General features: G+C 33.5%; 3 protein-coding genes across 9 annotated transcripts in view; 1 reads left to right on the forward strand and 2 right to left on the reverse strand.

Annotated features, from left to right (window-relative positions):
- trc (Serine/threonine-protein kinase tricornered) overlaps nucleotides 1-5,768 on the forward strand; it is a 47,412-nt gene extending 41,644 nt beyond the window's left edge. For all 7 annotated transcript variants that reach the window (XM_066295071.1, XM_066295067.1, XM_066295066.1 and 4 more), the window contains 4 exons: nucleotides 156-463; nucleotides 2,169-2,478; nucleotides 2,544-2,731; nucleotides 2,799-5,768. In XM_066295071.1, the coding sequence (XP_066151168.1) occupies nucleotides 156-463; nucleotides 2,169-2,478; nucleotides 2,544-2,731; nucleotides 2,799-2,914 (922 nt within the window). In that variant the 3' untranslated portion in view covers nucleotides 2,915-5,768. The remainder of the gene's footprint in view (nucleotides 1-155; nucleotides 464-2,168; nucleotides 2,479-2,543; nucleotides 2,732-2,798) is intronic.
- Nucleotides 5,769-5,978: 210 nt separating this feature from the next.
- Nucleotides 5,979-7,771, reverse strand: LOC136346156 (lysophosphatidylserine lipase ABHD12-like). Its single transcript, XM_066295084.1, has 7 exons — nucleotides 7,503-7,771; nucleotides 7,346-7,449; nucleotides 6,982-7,287; nucleotides 6,685-6,929; nucleotides 6,472-6,633; nucleotides 6,283-6,416; nucleotides 5,979-6,176 (listed from the first exon to the last, which is right to left on the reverse strand). The coding sequence occupies exons 1-7, from the start codon at nucleotides 7,637-7,639 to the stop codon at nucleotides 6,134-6,136; spliced, it is 1,131 nt and encodes a 376-aa protein (XP_066151181.1). The 5' UTR covers nucleotides 7,640-7,771; the 3' UTR covers nucleotides 5,979-6,133.
- Nucleotides 7,772-10,126: 2,355 nt separating this feature from the next.
- Nucleotides 10,127-12,817, reverse strand: LOC136346187 (uncharacterized). Its single transcript, XM_066295125.1, has 3 exons — nucleotides 12,615-12,817; nucleotides 10,936-11,073; nucleotides 10,127-10,859 (listed from the first exon to the last, which is right to left on the reverse strand). Exons 1-3 carry the CDS (start codon nucleotides 12,627-12,629, stop codon nucleotides 10,725-10,727), a joined length of 288 nt encoding a protein of 95 aa, XP_066151222.1. The 5' UTR covers nucleotides 12,630-12,817; the 3' UTR covers nucleotides 10,127-10,724.
- Between the last annotated feature and the right edge of the window lie 402 nt (nucleotides 12,818-13,219).

Genomic DNA, 13,219 nt, shown 5'->3' on the forward strand with positions numbered 1-13,219 from the left:
CTTAATGAAAGACCAAATACTGTAAAAATTGGTACTAGAAGATAGGAATCCACAAGAATTGCCCAATATCGGTGGTGATGCTTGCGGAGAAAGTCGCTGAATGAATTGATTTGAATCGTTTGTCATATTTATCTGAGATTTTATGTTTGTTTCAGTTTTCAAGACCCCATAAATCTCTATTTGATAATGGAATTCTTGCCGGGTGGTGATATGATGACGCTTTTAATGAAAAAAGACACACTCTCCGAGGAGTGCACGCAGTTTTACATTGCCGAAACGGCTTTAGCGATAGACTCTATTCATAAGTTAGGATTTATTCATCGGGACATTAAACCCGACAATTTACTATTGGACGCCAAGGGCCACCTGAAGCTGTCCGACTTTGGGCTGTGCACAGGATTGAAGAAATCTCATCGCACAGACTTTTATAGAGATTTAAGTCAGGCGAAACCCTCAGATTTCAGTAAGTATTCCGTCTTTTTTCCAACTACTTGTAGATATTAGTCACCTGAGTACTTACGGGGATTACCTCTGTGTAAGTATAATAATATTAATTACAGACTGGTGGCACACAGACTATTGTTGTGTATGTCCTCGTATCATACGGTCGTTGTTTTGTGGTTTGTTTTGTCTCAGTTTTAAGCCGGGTTAAACCGTGATGATATCCCGTTGATGAACTTCAACATTAGCTCAATTTGGCAGTGATAAATTAGATTTTACTTTGAAAATTATTGCCTCACAGACGATAAAGCAGACTAACTGGATATAAATTCAGATTCTTTATTGTTACCTGATCGAGCACCTATTTTATTAAGGCGGTAACAGATCTTTCGCAATAATTTCAATTTTCTTAGGTATACCCAAAATGGTTACATAAGAAGTGGTTCAAAAACAATTAATTATTGTTTTTCCTGCTCTTCGCCACTCTGGGCAAAAACGGCACTCCATTAGATATAAATAATTTTCAAGCGGTTGGAACTGCCATATAACCGTTCGTATAATTAGTACCTGTAAGAGTCTTTTTTGCTTTTTTTCTTACTAATTGCAAAGTTCGGTTAGATACAAAACAAAATAATTAGGAGTCAGTTTTGAAAGTTATTTCAATTACCAAGTAAATGATTATTGACTATTTTTCCTCACGAGTCAATCTTGGGAGTGTATGATATTATCCAAAGTCTTAATTTAATCGATTGAACCCAAATGTGAGTCAAATAGTTATCACAATGATTACAAAACTATTACAATAATAGTAATGATTTATGATGATGATTATTTTATCGATCACGGACGGGCATTTACTTATGTTGTCATTACTGCCAGTAGACCTTTTCAATTTAGATACATACATGGCTGGTACCCTACTTAGAGTATTCGTAGATCGCAATCGTCGTGGTGTTTTAGGTCTAACTTCTACTACTTATACTACTTACGTACAAATGAGCTGAAACTGTTTACATCTTCGTTTCACAAGTGGAAACAACGAATTTACGATCACTGTCGAGCTCCCTTACGGCGTTTTTAATTTTACGACCTGGCGCTCATGGCAGCGTGCCATAAGGTTACAATAACGCCCGTTGTTCTTCTCAACGGCTAAAATAAAGTAATAAAAAAGTCTGTTAATTTTTTAATCGCCTCTAAGCGAATAATTATGTATAATATTGCTCTATTTTGGACTTAGTAAATTGAGTACGTACGACGAATCGAAAGCACTCGGTTCTTGACTGAATCCAGGTCCCGAGCTTCGCAACAGGCTTCAAACTTCGACCGCGATCGCAATCGTCCTCTTTCAGCTCTGTACTTAAATATATAACTATTTTATAGTCCTACAATATATCTCGGTACAGTTGACACTATCATTCTCCTCTCAACCTTGTTTTATTTTAAAACCTGTTACTATTAACGGCACCCTCATAAATAAGGGTATGACAAGAGCATTAACAGTGCCATTAAGAATGCGATAATATGACTAACGAATGTTATCTGTGTTTCTCTAACATTTTACATACAAACGTCATAATAAAAGCAGGACCATGCCCTAGCGAACACCCAATAAATTTTCTATTCGATGGTTTCATTAAGACATGTTTAACTTCTTCACTTTGGCACCTACGGGTACGCTGTACACGAATTTGTCGACATATCTAATTTTTATAAATTTTTTTTTCCAGTAATAACGTCGTCTCCGATGGACTCGAAGCGACGAGCAGAAAGTTGGAAGAAAAACAGACGGGCTCTCGCCTACAGCACCGTGGGCACACCAGACTACATAGCGCCAGAAGTGTTCTTGCAGACGGGCTACGGACCGGCTTGCGATTGGTGGTCGCTGGGGGTAATCATGTACGAAATGCTGATCGGTTACCCGCCCTTCTGTTCCGAGAACCCGCAGGATACCTACCGGAAAGTAATGAACTGGCGAGAAACTCTCGTTTTTCCTGCCGAAGTTCCTATTTCGGAAGAGGCGAAGGATACCATAATCAAGTGAGTCTCAGTATGTTTGCAACTTATATTTGAAAAAAATTTATAACTTTGTCCTTTTCCAAAAGGTATTGCTGTGAGGCAGATCGACGGCTCGGTTCGCAAAAAGGACTAGAAGACCTGAAAATAATCCCTTTCTTCAGAGGAGTCGACTGGGAGCACATCAGAGAGAGACCGGCAGCTATCCCTGTCGAAGTGCGGTCGATAGACGACACGTCCAACTTTGACGATTTTCCCGATGTCAAACTGGAAATTCGTGAGTATTTTACCCGCAATCCCTCCCTGAAATCCTTAATATTGCGATCATCTTTGTGCCGTTACAGCCGCAGCACCTTTGCCACAGGACGGCGAGATCATCTACAAGGACTGGGTGTTTATCAATTACACTTTCAAACGATTCGAGGGTTTAACACAGAGAGGAATTCCCAAGAAAAATTAAATTGTTACGGATTTTATATTCTTTTTGATGGTATCGCCACTGAATTTCGAGAGTGGTGGTATTGTCCAACTGGATTTATTTCATTCTACTTGAGGCTGACGCGAAAATGAGGGTTGCAATATTCCGAGTATGTTAAAGCGAACGTGTTTTCTTCGAGCTAAGAATTAACTTTATTTTACAAATAATGAATTTTAATATACAGGGTGGCTTAGGTTTTATTCAGGAAAATTTAACAGGCAATAGATGAAAGAAAATAAAGAGAAAAGTTCAAATGTACTGTGTTAAAATATCGCTATTAAAATACAGGACGTTTAAGCTTCAATTATATACCCGTGCGTTAACGTTTGTTTTGTCAGTACTTTCCCCAATATAGAAATAACAATATACAGGGTGTCGGTGTCCGTTAAACAAAATTAAATTTCACTTATGTGTCGAGAGTGCGATGTGTGATCTTTTTTTATTTTACCACATCAAACTTTTCATAAAATGCTATGTAACTTTGCGAAGAAGAAGCTTTGATAGTTGAACACGTCGTATTTCGATAAGAAAACCATACATCATACAAGTTCATTTAAACTTTTCTTTCGTTAGTCTATTAAATTTTCATAAAATATCACTCAAGTTTCAAATGTCTATCAAAATGTGTAAATTGCTTAAAAAAAAATAATCGGAACCCACGATTAAAAAAAGATGGAACGAACAACTTCTAGCATTCTACTGACATTGACCTTACTCTATGGATAGAAGACTGCTATGTATTAGTACCCTATATATATAATATATATCTGGAAATAAAATGACGTTACACGATTTTTAATTTCCAGAAATGTATTATGCGCCGGCGCATATTTGAGTTAAAATGTCATGGTCACTTCCTTAGAGATCGAAACCACAATAAACAATTATATACACTTCTTGTAGATTGTCGTGTAAAAAATTAAGTTCTGACTATTTTCTTTAGCAATTTAATATTTTTTTAGACGTTTTTAGAATATATTTTCCAAAAAGTACTTAAGCGTTCAACCCTGTTAGTTGACTTACTCTGTTGTCCGAATCGATGAGATTTGATACGGGCCTTTTGGACGAGCTGTGAGACTCCTGTAAATTATCAGTTTGTGTGGATTAGTCGATTTGTTGTTCTGTACATACACAACATAAAATAGCCCAAGTACAAAACGTAATACATTTTTCGACGATCTAGTGACCCAGTCAGAGAAAACGATCAATTCGCCATGTATAATATTAATAATGTTCTTAATTATTGACGACATCGATAGACAAAGAAGAACTTTATCACGACCCGAGAATCTGTGTAAATGTTATTTTGTTTTATTGTTACAAAGTGATACTTTTTTTTTAAATAATTTTAGTTTTTTTTAACTTATAGACATTTAGACCTAAGCGAGACGGGAATCTATTTTGGAATGAGATATTTTCCTAAAATTGACAGCATCTTTATTTGGGAGAGTTGGGTTTGAGTCTCGGAAATTTTATTGAGATCTACTTTTATTTTAATGCTTTAGCAAACCCAATTTTCCTGATGCTTCTGTAAGTGAGATCATATTTTACTCGATGTTTTCAGAGGCGTAAGTTTAATAAAATTTTAAGGAATTTTTCATTCAAATGTGGTTCCGGAAGTGAATATTTAATTGACAGATTTAAACGAAAAGAAGCGAAAATTTGCTTGTTTGTGGAAAATATTAGTACATTCAACAACATTAAAAAAATATATATAAATATATCAGTTGCCTCCCTTTGTCATGTGTTCGAACGTTAAGTCTATTAAAGATGATGGAGTGGGGATTTTTCGAATGCAATGCCTGGACCGCGATCCTGTCCTGCTGATAGTTAAGTAAAGAAAACCGTGTACATTTTAAATATGATTTTATATATTTACACATTATTTAACAAAATAATTATTGTTTCACTTAATTCATCCGACTTTCACGACTCAATTATTCTCATCCCTGTAAAGGTTTCGATGACACTTATTTAATTTCTCTATATAACAGAGTTAGAATTTATTTTAACTTAAGTTTATAAATCAGAAAATAAAATGTATTAAAACTTTAAGTTCAGTACCTAAAACGTTTAGGTTTATAATCTTATGTAAAATATATAAAAAAATCTGCAAATTAAAATATTTGTACTAATTTTTTAAATTTTGTTTGTGTCATTATTTTGTAGAATAATAAACTAATAATTTAATTCCAATCACATACAGTTTCATTAATAAATTTTCATAATGCACTCTTACATACAAATAAAACTCATTACAACTTAAAATAATAATTCTCACCTTATTTTCTCCCGTTTTCTATCGTATTTTAACGAACTCCCTCGTATACACCCAAATAGTGTCTAAATTACCTTTGGAGGGAATACTGCCCCGTATATCGACAATTTTATGCCCGAACGCAAGCAGTGGCAGCTCGTTACTGAAATAGGATATTCTTTGATCTTTCCGTGGACGATGCAACTGATATATTTATATTTTTTAAACACTGATATAACACAGCCATTCAAATGCCAATAATAATCCTATCCTATGTACTGGTCCGTTAGATTTTGTTAGAAGATTATTGTATAACATATAGGATCGGCTTGCAATTGGTAAAATTCTAATGTCCATTACAGAAATAAATGTAACAGTAGCGCTCTCTATTTGTACAAAATATGTTGTGGTTGGAGCATCGAAGATGACACAATGATGGTGCTTTTCCTTGATATGATTAACGGATATTCGTTTTTAATGTTTGGTCTCGCTAACAGGACTTGTAAATATTACTTCTACTTATTCCGAAAATCTTGTAAAATTAAAACAAATATAGAATACAATATTATGTGCTTCAGACTAATATGTTTACTTCTTGCTTATTTTCGTATATCATTAAAATTCCTTTCGCATGTATTAATAAAAATATCGTGTTGCATCGAGTTGGATCGACTGATTTCTGCGGAAAGCAGATCAGTCCTCCGCCGAGCCAATATGTACTCTATAATTTTCACCCTTAAAATGTAAGTTACAGTGGGTAGTTGAGATTTCAAGTAAAAAACAAACACATCGTCTTAAAAAAATATGTATTTATAAGTTGTTTCAAAAATCGGTATTTGTAAAGTTAAAACAAACTACTGTAAGCAAAAACAGCTTTAAAGCCTACATTCCATTTGCACCGACGTGTAAAGAATATCACAGCCACATATTAACTTTGAAGTGAGCTATCTCAAATACGTGCCAGGGGAGGTTTTTTTCAGGAAATCACTGAAAAAAAAAGTTACAGAGTAAATCATCTGTCTCATTCAAAATCCTAATGTTTTATAAACATTCTGACGAATGGTTGCTGGTCAAGTAACTAAACAATACTTACTACACATAATATAAGGAAAATGAATCTCTGTAAATAAAATAATGATCAAGCCTGATGTAGGCATTGAAAAGAATAAGACTGCTTTGATTTTTAACTGCCTGGCTGACATCTCTTTTATTAGAAATCGCGTATAACTGAAAACAAAAAACCCATATAATTAACTCTTCACATGCTATTCTCTGTATCTACCTCTTCACTCATAAAATAAGGAACAACTGAATCATCCTTAGCATGCATAAACATTATTGGACAAGTGAGGCTTAGCACGTGAGCAGAAGTATTAAAAATAAATCCATTATTTGTAAGAGGATTTACTATGGTGCTCTCAAACCATGGCAGCCAACTAAAATACTGACAAAAGATCCCAATTTGTTTTCAAATATTTTTCTTGCAAGTGCCAACCTTTGTATAGGGGTGATGATAGAGTTCATCACGAAATGAGGTAAAAGCTGCTTCTAGAATTACTCCAGTTACATTAGCAGATTCCCCGAGCTGAGTTAAAGTTCCTGTAGCAAGAGGTGTCCCTAATGAATGTCCCCACACATATATCGGGGAGTCGGTTCTCTCTTGCACCCACTTATAGACTTGCACACAGTCATTAACAATATTTCTTTCAAACATTGGTCCCTCCTGAGAGTCACCATAACCTGAGTAAAACAAATTGTTTAAAAAACTGTAATTTTATAGCTGTAAAATTACCTCTATAATCAAAAGCTATAACATGAAAAAAATCTCTAAACAACTGATATTTTTGCCAGCTTTGGCTGCGGTCCTCCCCAGTTCCGTGAAAATACAATAGAACACTGAAATTGCTATTTCTTAATGCAGCTTTAAAGTCATATGATTCTTCATAAATAGCATCCACAGCCAGGCTTGTGGGTAACATGTGCCACAAACCAAGCTGAAGGGTGGTTTTGTTGTCAACATCAATCACATCAATATAGTGATTTTGGAATTCAGCTATTCGAAAGTTAATAAAATAAGATCTATCTGATACTAAATTCCCTAAAATAACGATTCTTAGTTAAAAAAATAATGTTGTAGATGGTCAACGCTTCCTTACATCGTGTAAAAACTAAACTTTGCTGTAATGTTAAGGAAAACTTGAATACCAACGGAAAAATTATGAAAGCCAATATGAAGGCAATGACTCCTATTACTAAAAGGCTAAAAGGGGATATGTATTTACGATAATATTAAGGGTTATTTCAGAGCAATACCTGATAGAAACAATAATCAAGATTCGTTTGATTATGCTTCTTTTTTTGGGGGTGACAAATTCCACACCTTCCTCATCATTACTCATCAAATCTTCATCATTTACCAAGTAGTAATCATTGTAGCGCTTGTGGGGCATTTTTGAAGTATATCAATAGAACATTTTTTAAGAAAATATATAACAATTTATTGGAATTGAATCTATTGAATAATATCAAAATAAAAACAAAGAATTAATTTATTTACGAATTATGAATGATATATAAATGTTTCTCTGGAGAGGGGTGCAGTGACACATGTCAGTGGGTATCGATCAGCTGGTTTGTAGCGTTTTCGCATTTTCTGCTCTGATTAGGTACTCCATGGAATTGGGATTTATGTAAGTTGTTACCTCCAGTGCAATTCAATTTTTAAAATTTTCAGATTTATATATTTTAATTTTATATTTTGGTTTTCGTACAATTTGAATACTATTGGAATGCTATACTATAAGCAAATGAATTTATCGACTGCTACATGGGTGTAATCGAACACGCCTAGCGTTTTCTAATAAGGATTTACTACATATTTTTGGGCACATAGTGTAATAAATAACTTTTTAAGCTGACTTCCCCAGCTCAGTAAAACATAACTGCAATCTACGGTCTTAATTTTACTCACTTTCAGTTAATCCAGTAGTCTATACTGTCAAAAATGTTTCTAAAAAATATCTGAATAGCACGAAGATATGGACAATTGCGCCAACTAACTCAATCTTATCAACGACATCTATTACTCGAGTACGGGTATCTCAGGTGGTGGTCCTGACAATCAGTAGGTCTATTTTGTGGACTTTGGTTGTTGATTTTAATTCATTTTATGGGTTGGATCTACAAGTGCATTAATATAAGCTTCTCAAATTCAGGCAATCGCTCTACTTGAATAATCGCAGCAACCAGCTCAACCCCAACAATTTCAAATATCGACACTTCAGGGAGAGTGGCGACACGTCGAAACAGGTTTAAACAAAACCAAGAATGTGTTGTAATAATACACATGCTGAATTAATAAAAACTATTTTTAACTGATGATTTAATTGATGTTATTTCCTAATTTAGACCAATTAAATCTTTAAAATAGAATTTTCCTTGGAACCAGATAGGAGCTTCTTTTGATATATGATTTTGAATCAAAACACATTACGATTTAAACATCAAATTATTAATATTATTAATAAATTGCAAAATGTTTTAATTCGAAATTTTAATTTTTAAGGTTTATTCCTGCCTTTTCTAGGGTGGCTCATGATGCGATCAGTTCTAAATTAATACTAGTTTGCAGGCAAAATTTAGATAACTATATATATATTTATATATCTGAATAAAATTTTGGCTTAAAATTTCGCATTTCACTCTTCTTTTTGTTCTTTAGTCTCTATGCATCCTTCAGACTCAACGAAGTTCATTTAACGTTCAGGAAGAAATGTGTAATTAGGAGAAATACTAAATTCTACATCAAGTTGTAGAAGATACTACAAAATAACCTATAAGAAGATTGACGTCACAAACCACCGAATACCGATACACTTTTTTAAGTTAAAAAAATGTACATTTAAGATTAATTTTTTTGTAATGCGATTGTAATATTAATATAATAAGTCTTCCTATAATAAAATTACATAAAGGTAATCGGATGTCGTTCTAATTACTACTAAAAACCGAGTTACAACATCTACAAAGTAAGGTAGGTGTAACAAGTAGTCGATAAGTATTGAACGATGTAGCTGTGATCTATATTTACGTTTAAAATCGAAAAATTTTTTAATTCGGTGTAATCGAAATTTTTCAAATTTTTATGAGATGTACGACAGTTTGCTCTTTTAAAATTCAGTGGAGTGTATCACAATTTCGACCTAAAAAATTTATGAAAATTGGTTGCTCCGATTTCAACGAGCTATGGCTTACAGACTGAATTTTGGATGGCGGAATCCCTTTACATGTAGACTATTTTATTCAAATACATTTGGACGTGGCGCCATTTTCACACCGCAACATGAGATACACTAATTTTCAAATAAAGACATTTATAGAATATTATTTGTGGTTCCATCTATATGTAAGTGGTCAGAGTCGGTATTAGACGAAAGAAGAAATCTACTAACGTTTATCAACTGGAACATCGCACGGTTTATAGATGTCATTACTATCGAAGTATACGGTGAATTGGCGTCACAGACAATGGCATTCTTATTAATTTTTCAAGTATGAAAAAATGTACGTTTAAGATTAATAGTTTTGCAGTTTAATTGTAATATTAACATAATACTTCTCTGAACAAAATAAAATGATCTAAAAGTAATTAATAGTTCTTTTAATTACCGCAAATTATGGAGGTCTATGATCTACCTACAAAGTAACCTAGGAGTACTAAATAAATGATGAATATTGAACAATGAATCTATGATTTATATTTGCGTTTAAAATCTAAAGATTTTTTAATTTGGAGTAACTGAAATTTTTCCAGTTCAAATTTTCATGAGATGTACGACAGTTTACTCTTTTAAAGTTCAGTGGCTTGCCTGAAACGTCCTCCCAAAAAAAAAAATCTGAATTTCGCAGACCTTAAATGTAATGAAAACAACATCAAACGTATTTAATCGTTTATTATTTAAAAATACATAAAAAATAAATATTAACAGGTAGATTACAATAATTAAGAGCATCATTGATGCAGCTACTGATGCAGTGTACTCTGTATTCACACCATTCAACGAACAACATTTTCACAGCCTATATTTAGTAATAAACAATTTTAAACGTATTCGGATATTGTTTTTTCACGAAATGATTATAATAAATATAGTTTATGATACATTTTTTGCTTTCTATGCAATAATAATCTTTAAGCTACATATATATATATACATTTGTGTGTGTGTGTGTGTGTGTGTGTGTGTAAATGCTGTTCGAGAGAATGTGAACATTAAATTAGCACGTATTTAATAAATATCTACATATTATCACATTATATTCCTATTTAATATAATATCAAATTCTAGTTGTCCCATGGCTCTGATTTTTCTTTCCACTTGCGCTACTGAGAATAGTCGATTAGTTATATACGAAAAGCAATAAAATTTACATATTCAGAAAAAGGAATAATTTCGATTGGAAAATTAAATATTATGCGCGTTATTTTTGTCATATGAATATTATGTAAGTACATATACGATTTTTCATCCAACATTAAGGTCTTCCGTCGTAGCTGATATAGCTGTAACACCAGTCATAAACTTTTTCCTCGTTATGGCAGCACATTGGATACACGATTGGGGATTTGGTCTGCTTTGCACAACGCTGGCACACTTCTCCTTTTGTGCTCTAACATGTATTTATTTATTAGATATTTACAATTGCACATCTTTCGATATGAAAAAAAAAATAATTTGCTACTTACATCAAAAAGGCAAGGGTTGTCAGTCTTGTCCCAATTAATTTTCACGCCTAAATTCTCAGTTGTAGTGCTATATCTTTTAGTCGTCCTTGATTCTGACTGCAGTATTAGCATGCTGACAAAGAAGGCAATCAAGATGTTCTGGAAAGGAAATTTTAGGATTATGAAACGGAATTTTTGTCAAATTTGAAATAGGCTCAATTGTGAAAATGAATCAGAAAAATTTCTAATATTTTAAGATGGTTTTCATTGCTATACTTAACAGATATAGATCCTACATTGACATTAAATATCTTTATCGAAGCTCTCGAACCTTAAAAATGCAATTTCAACAATTTTATTTAGAAGGGTCAAAAAATCATGAAAATTCCTATGAATTATTTCGTTAGTCCGTATCTCAGGAAATAGACGAGGCAGAAAAAATTCCCGGTACCGGCTAACATAGGCTATCGGGGAGATTAATGCGACCTGTTTTTCATAGCATACATTAGAAAAGTCGTTAGAACTGGGCTGCTCCCATGACTACCAAAACCAGTAAAACAATTTTTTTTAGTTAGTTTTCACAAATTTTACTGAAATTTTGTATCCACATTCAGGTTTCCCTTCCTTTTCCGTCATTTACAGGATTACAAGATAATACCCTTTGTTTAAAAAATATGCGCTCAAACTCCTACTTTGCTGATTTCGTAGGAAAAGACATATTCAAGAATAAACATTAATGAATTTGTAGCCGCATTGGCCACGCTTTTTCCTCAAACTGAAAATTATTTCGGAAATTTTTGTTCAATCAAGATAAACTGGGCATCAGTTGAAACGACACATTCGCGTTTTAAGACCGCCTAGCTCGAAAATGGGTCTCTCAGAGTAGATTCTCAAGAGTGGGGCGATTTCGGAAAACCCTTCTAGATCAAATATTAGGGAAATGAGCTTGAACTAAATTATATCACACATTCAATGGTTATTATTTTTCTAGTGAAAAACGACACATTGTCCAAATTATCGAAGACAACTTCTTCCTCATAAATTTAACGAAGGATTCAAGAATAACTTTTATTTGCGAGCAAAAGAAAGTGGCGTACCTTTGTATTCTCACAAATTGTTCAGTGACGTGCTATGTCATTTTAGAGCTCCTATACCTCCTTAATGGAGTATTTTCCAAGAAGTTTTAGGTAACAATGTTTTCTTCATAATTTAACTTTTTCAACACATGTAGCAATAAAAAAATCATCTTTCTTTGAAACCTCTTATGTAATCTAAACTTCGTCACTACCCTGATCTGTGCAATAAAAATGATCATGTTTTAGTTACTGATCTGCGGGACACTACAAAATTTCTAACCGGCTTTTCTTACACCTATAATTGAGATCCATAAATCCCCATTACAGCAATTTTACAATTTACAAGTGGCATCGAGCTTTACGCGGTATCAAGTTAAATTAGATTTCATTGGTGTTTATGCCCCAATTTATCACGTTCTGTAAACATGAACTTTACTTTAACAGCAATATGTATAATCGTCTTAATTAACTTCTTCGCTCTTGATATTTTCGTAGCTAATGTAATTAGAGCCTGATGCTCTATTAATTAATTTTTTTTTAAATCAAATTTTAGAGGTCGTTTTAAAACACAACAGAACAGATCCTACATTAAAAAGTTTAGTAAAAAATAAGACTTAAACATACCTGGAAATGAACCATGGCTAATCAGTCTCTGCACTGGATCGGACGAAGAAGAATTAAATGTTTGCACTGTCACTACGTGATGGCCAAATGAGGCTCTTAAAGTGATCTTACTCCAACGAACTCTAATACACGAAATTATGTACTCCGCTCGAGAGAACACAAGCAAGTAACGTACCAGGAAGAATACGGGGCTTTAAATATACACATTTAATTAAATTAATCAGACTGGTGTTTCTTATTATTTTAATTAGGAACTTATCTCGATAAGATCCACACTTTGGCTGGTTGTCGTTGGTAAATAATAAAAGATCATCCGGCGGGGGCATGGGCTCCGAAGTTAGATAATGCACGAGTCGTCTGCCCATTTTTTCCTGACTAATTTACATTGATATTATATCGAAATTACTCCCGGTGATAAATGGAATTGACCAACAATTTTCGAGTTGTGAAATCGACGCTAATTGGGCGTGTGATATTTATTTGTAATTAAAGAGACTACAACGGCTTAAGGAGAACGTTTCTTCAGCATGTGTTTTTGATGAGAAAATCCTTTTAGGTAACTAGGCGCCACTTGACTAACTAAAATCTGTATCATTTTGGCCATC

Source organism: Euwallacea fornicatus, chromosome 22 (genome assembly GCF_040115645.1).
Source record: "Euwallacea fornicatus isolate EFF26 chromosome 22, ASM4011564v1, whole genome shotgun sequence".
NCBI lineage: Eukaryota > Metazoa > Arthropoda > Insecta > Coleoptera > Curculionidae > Euwallacea > Euwallacea fornicatus.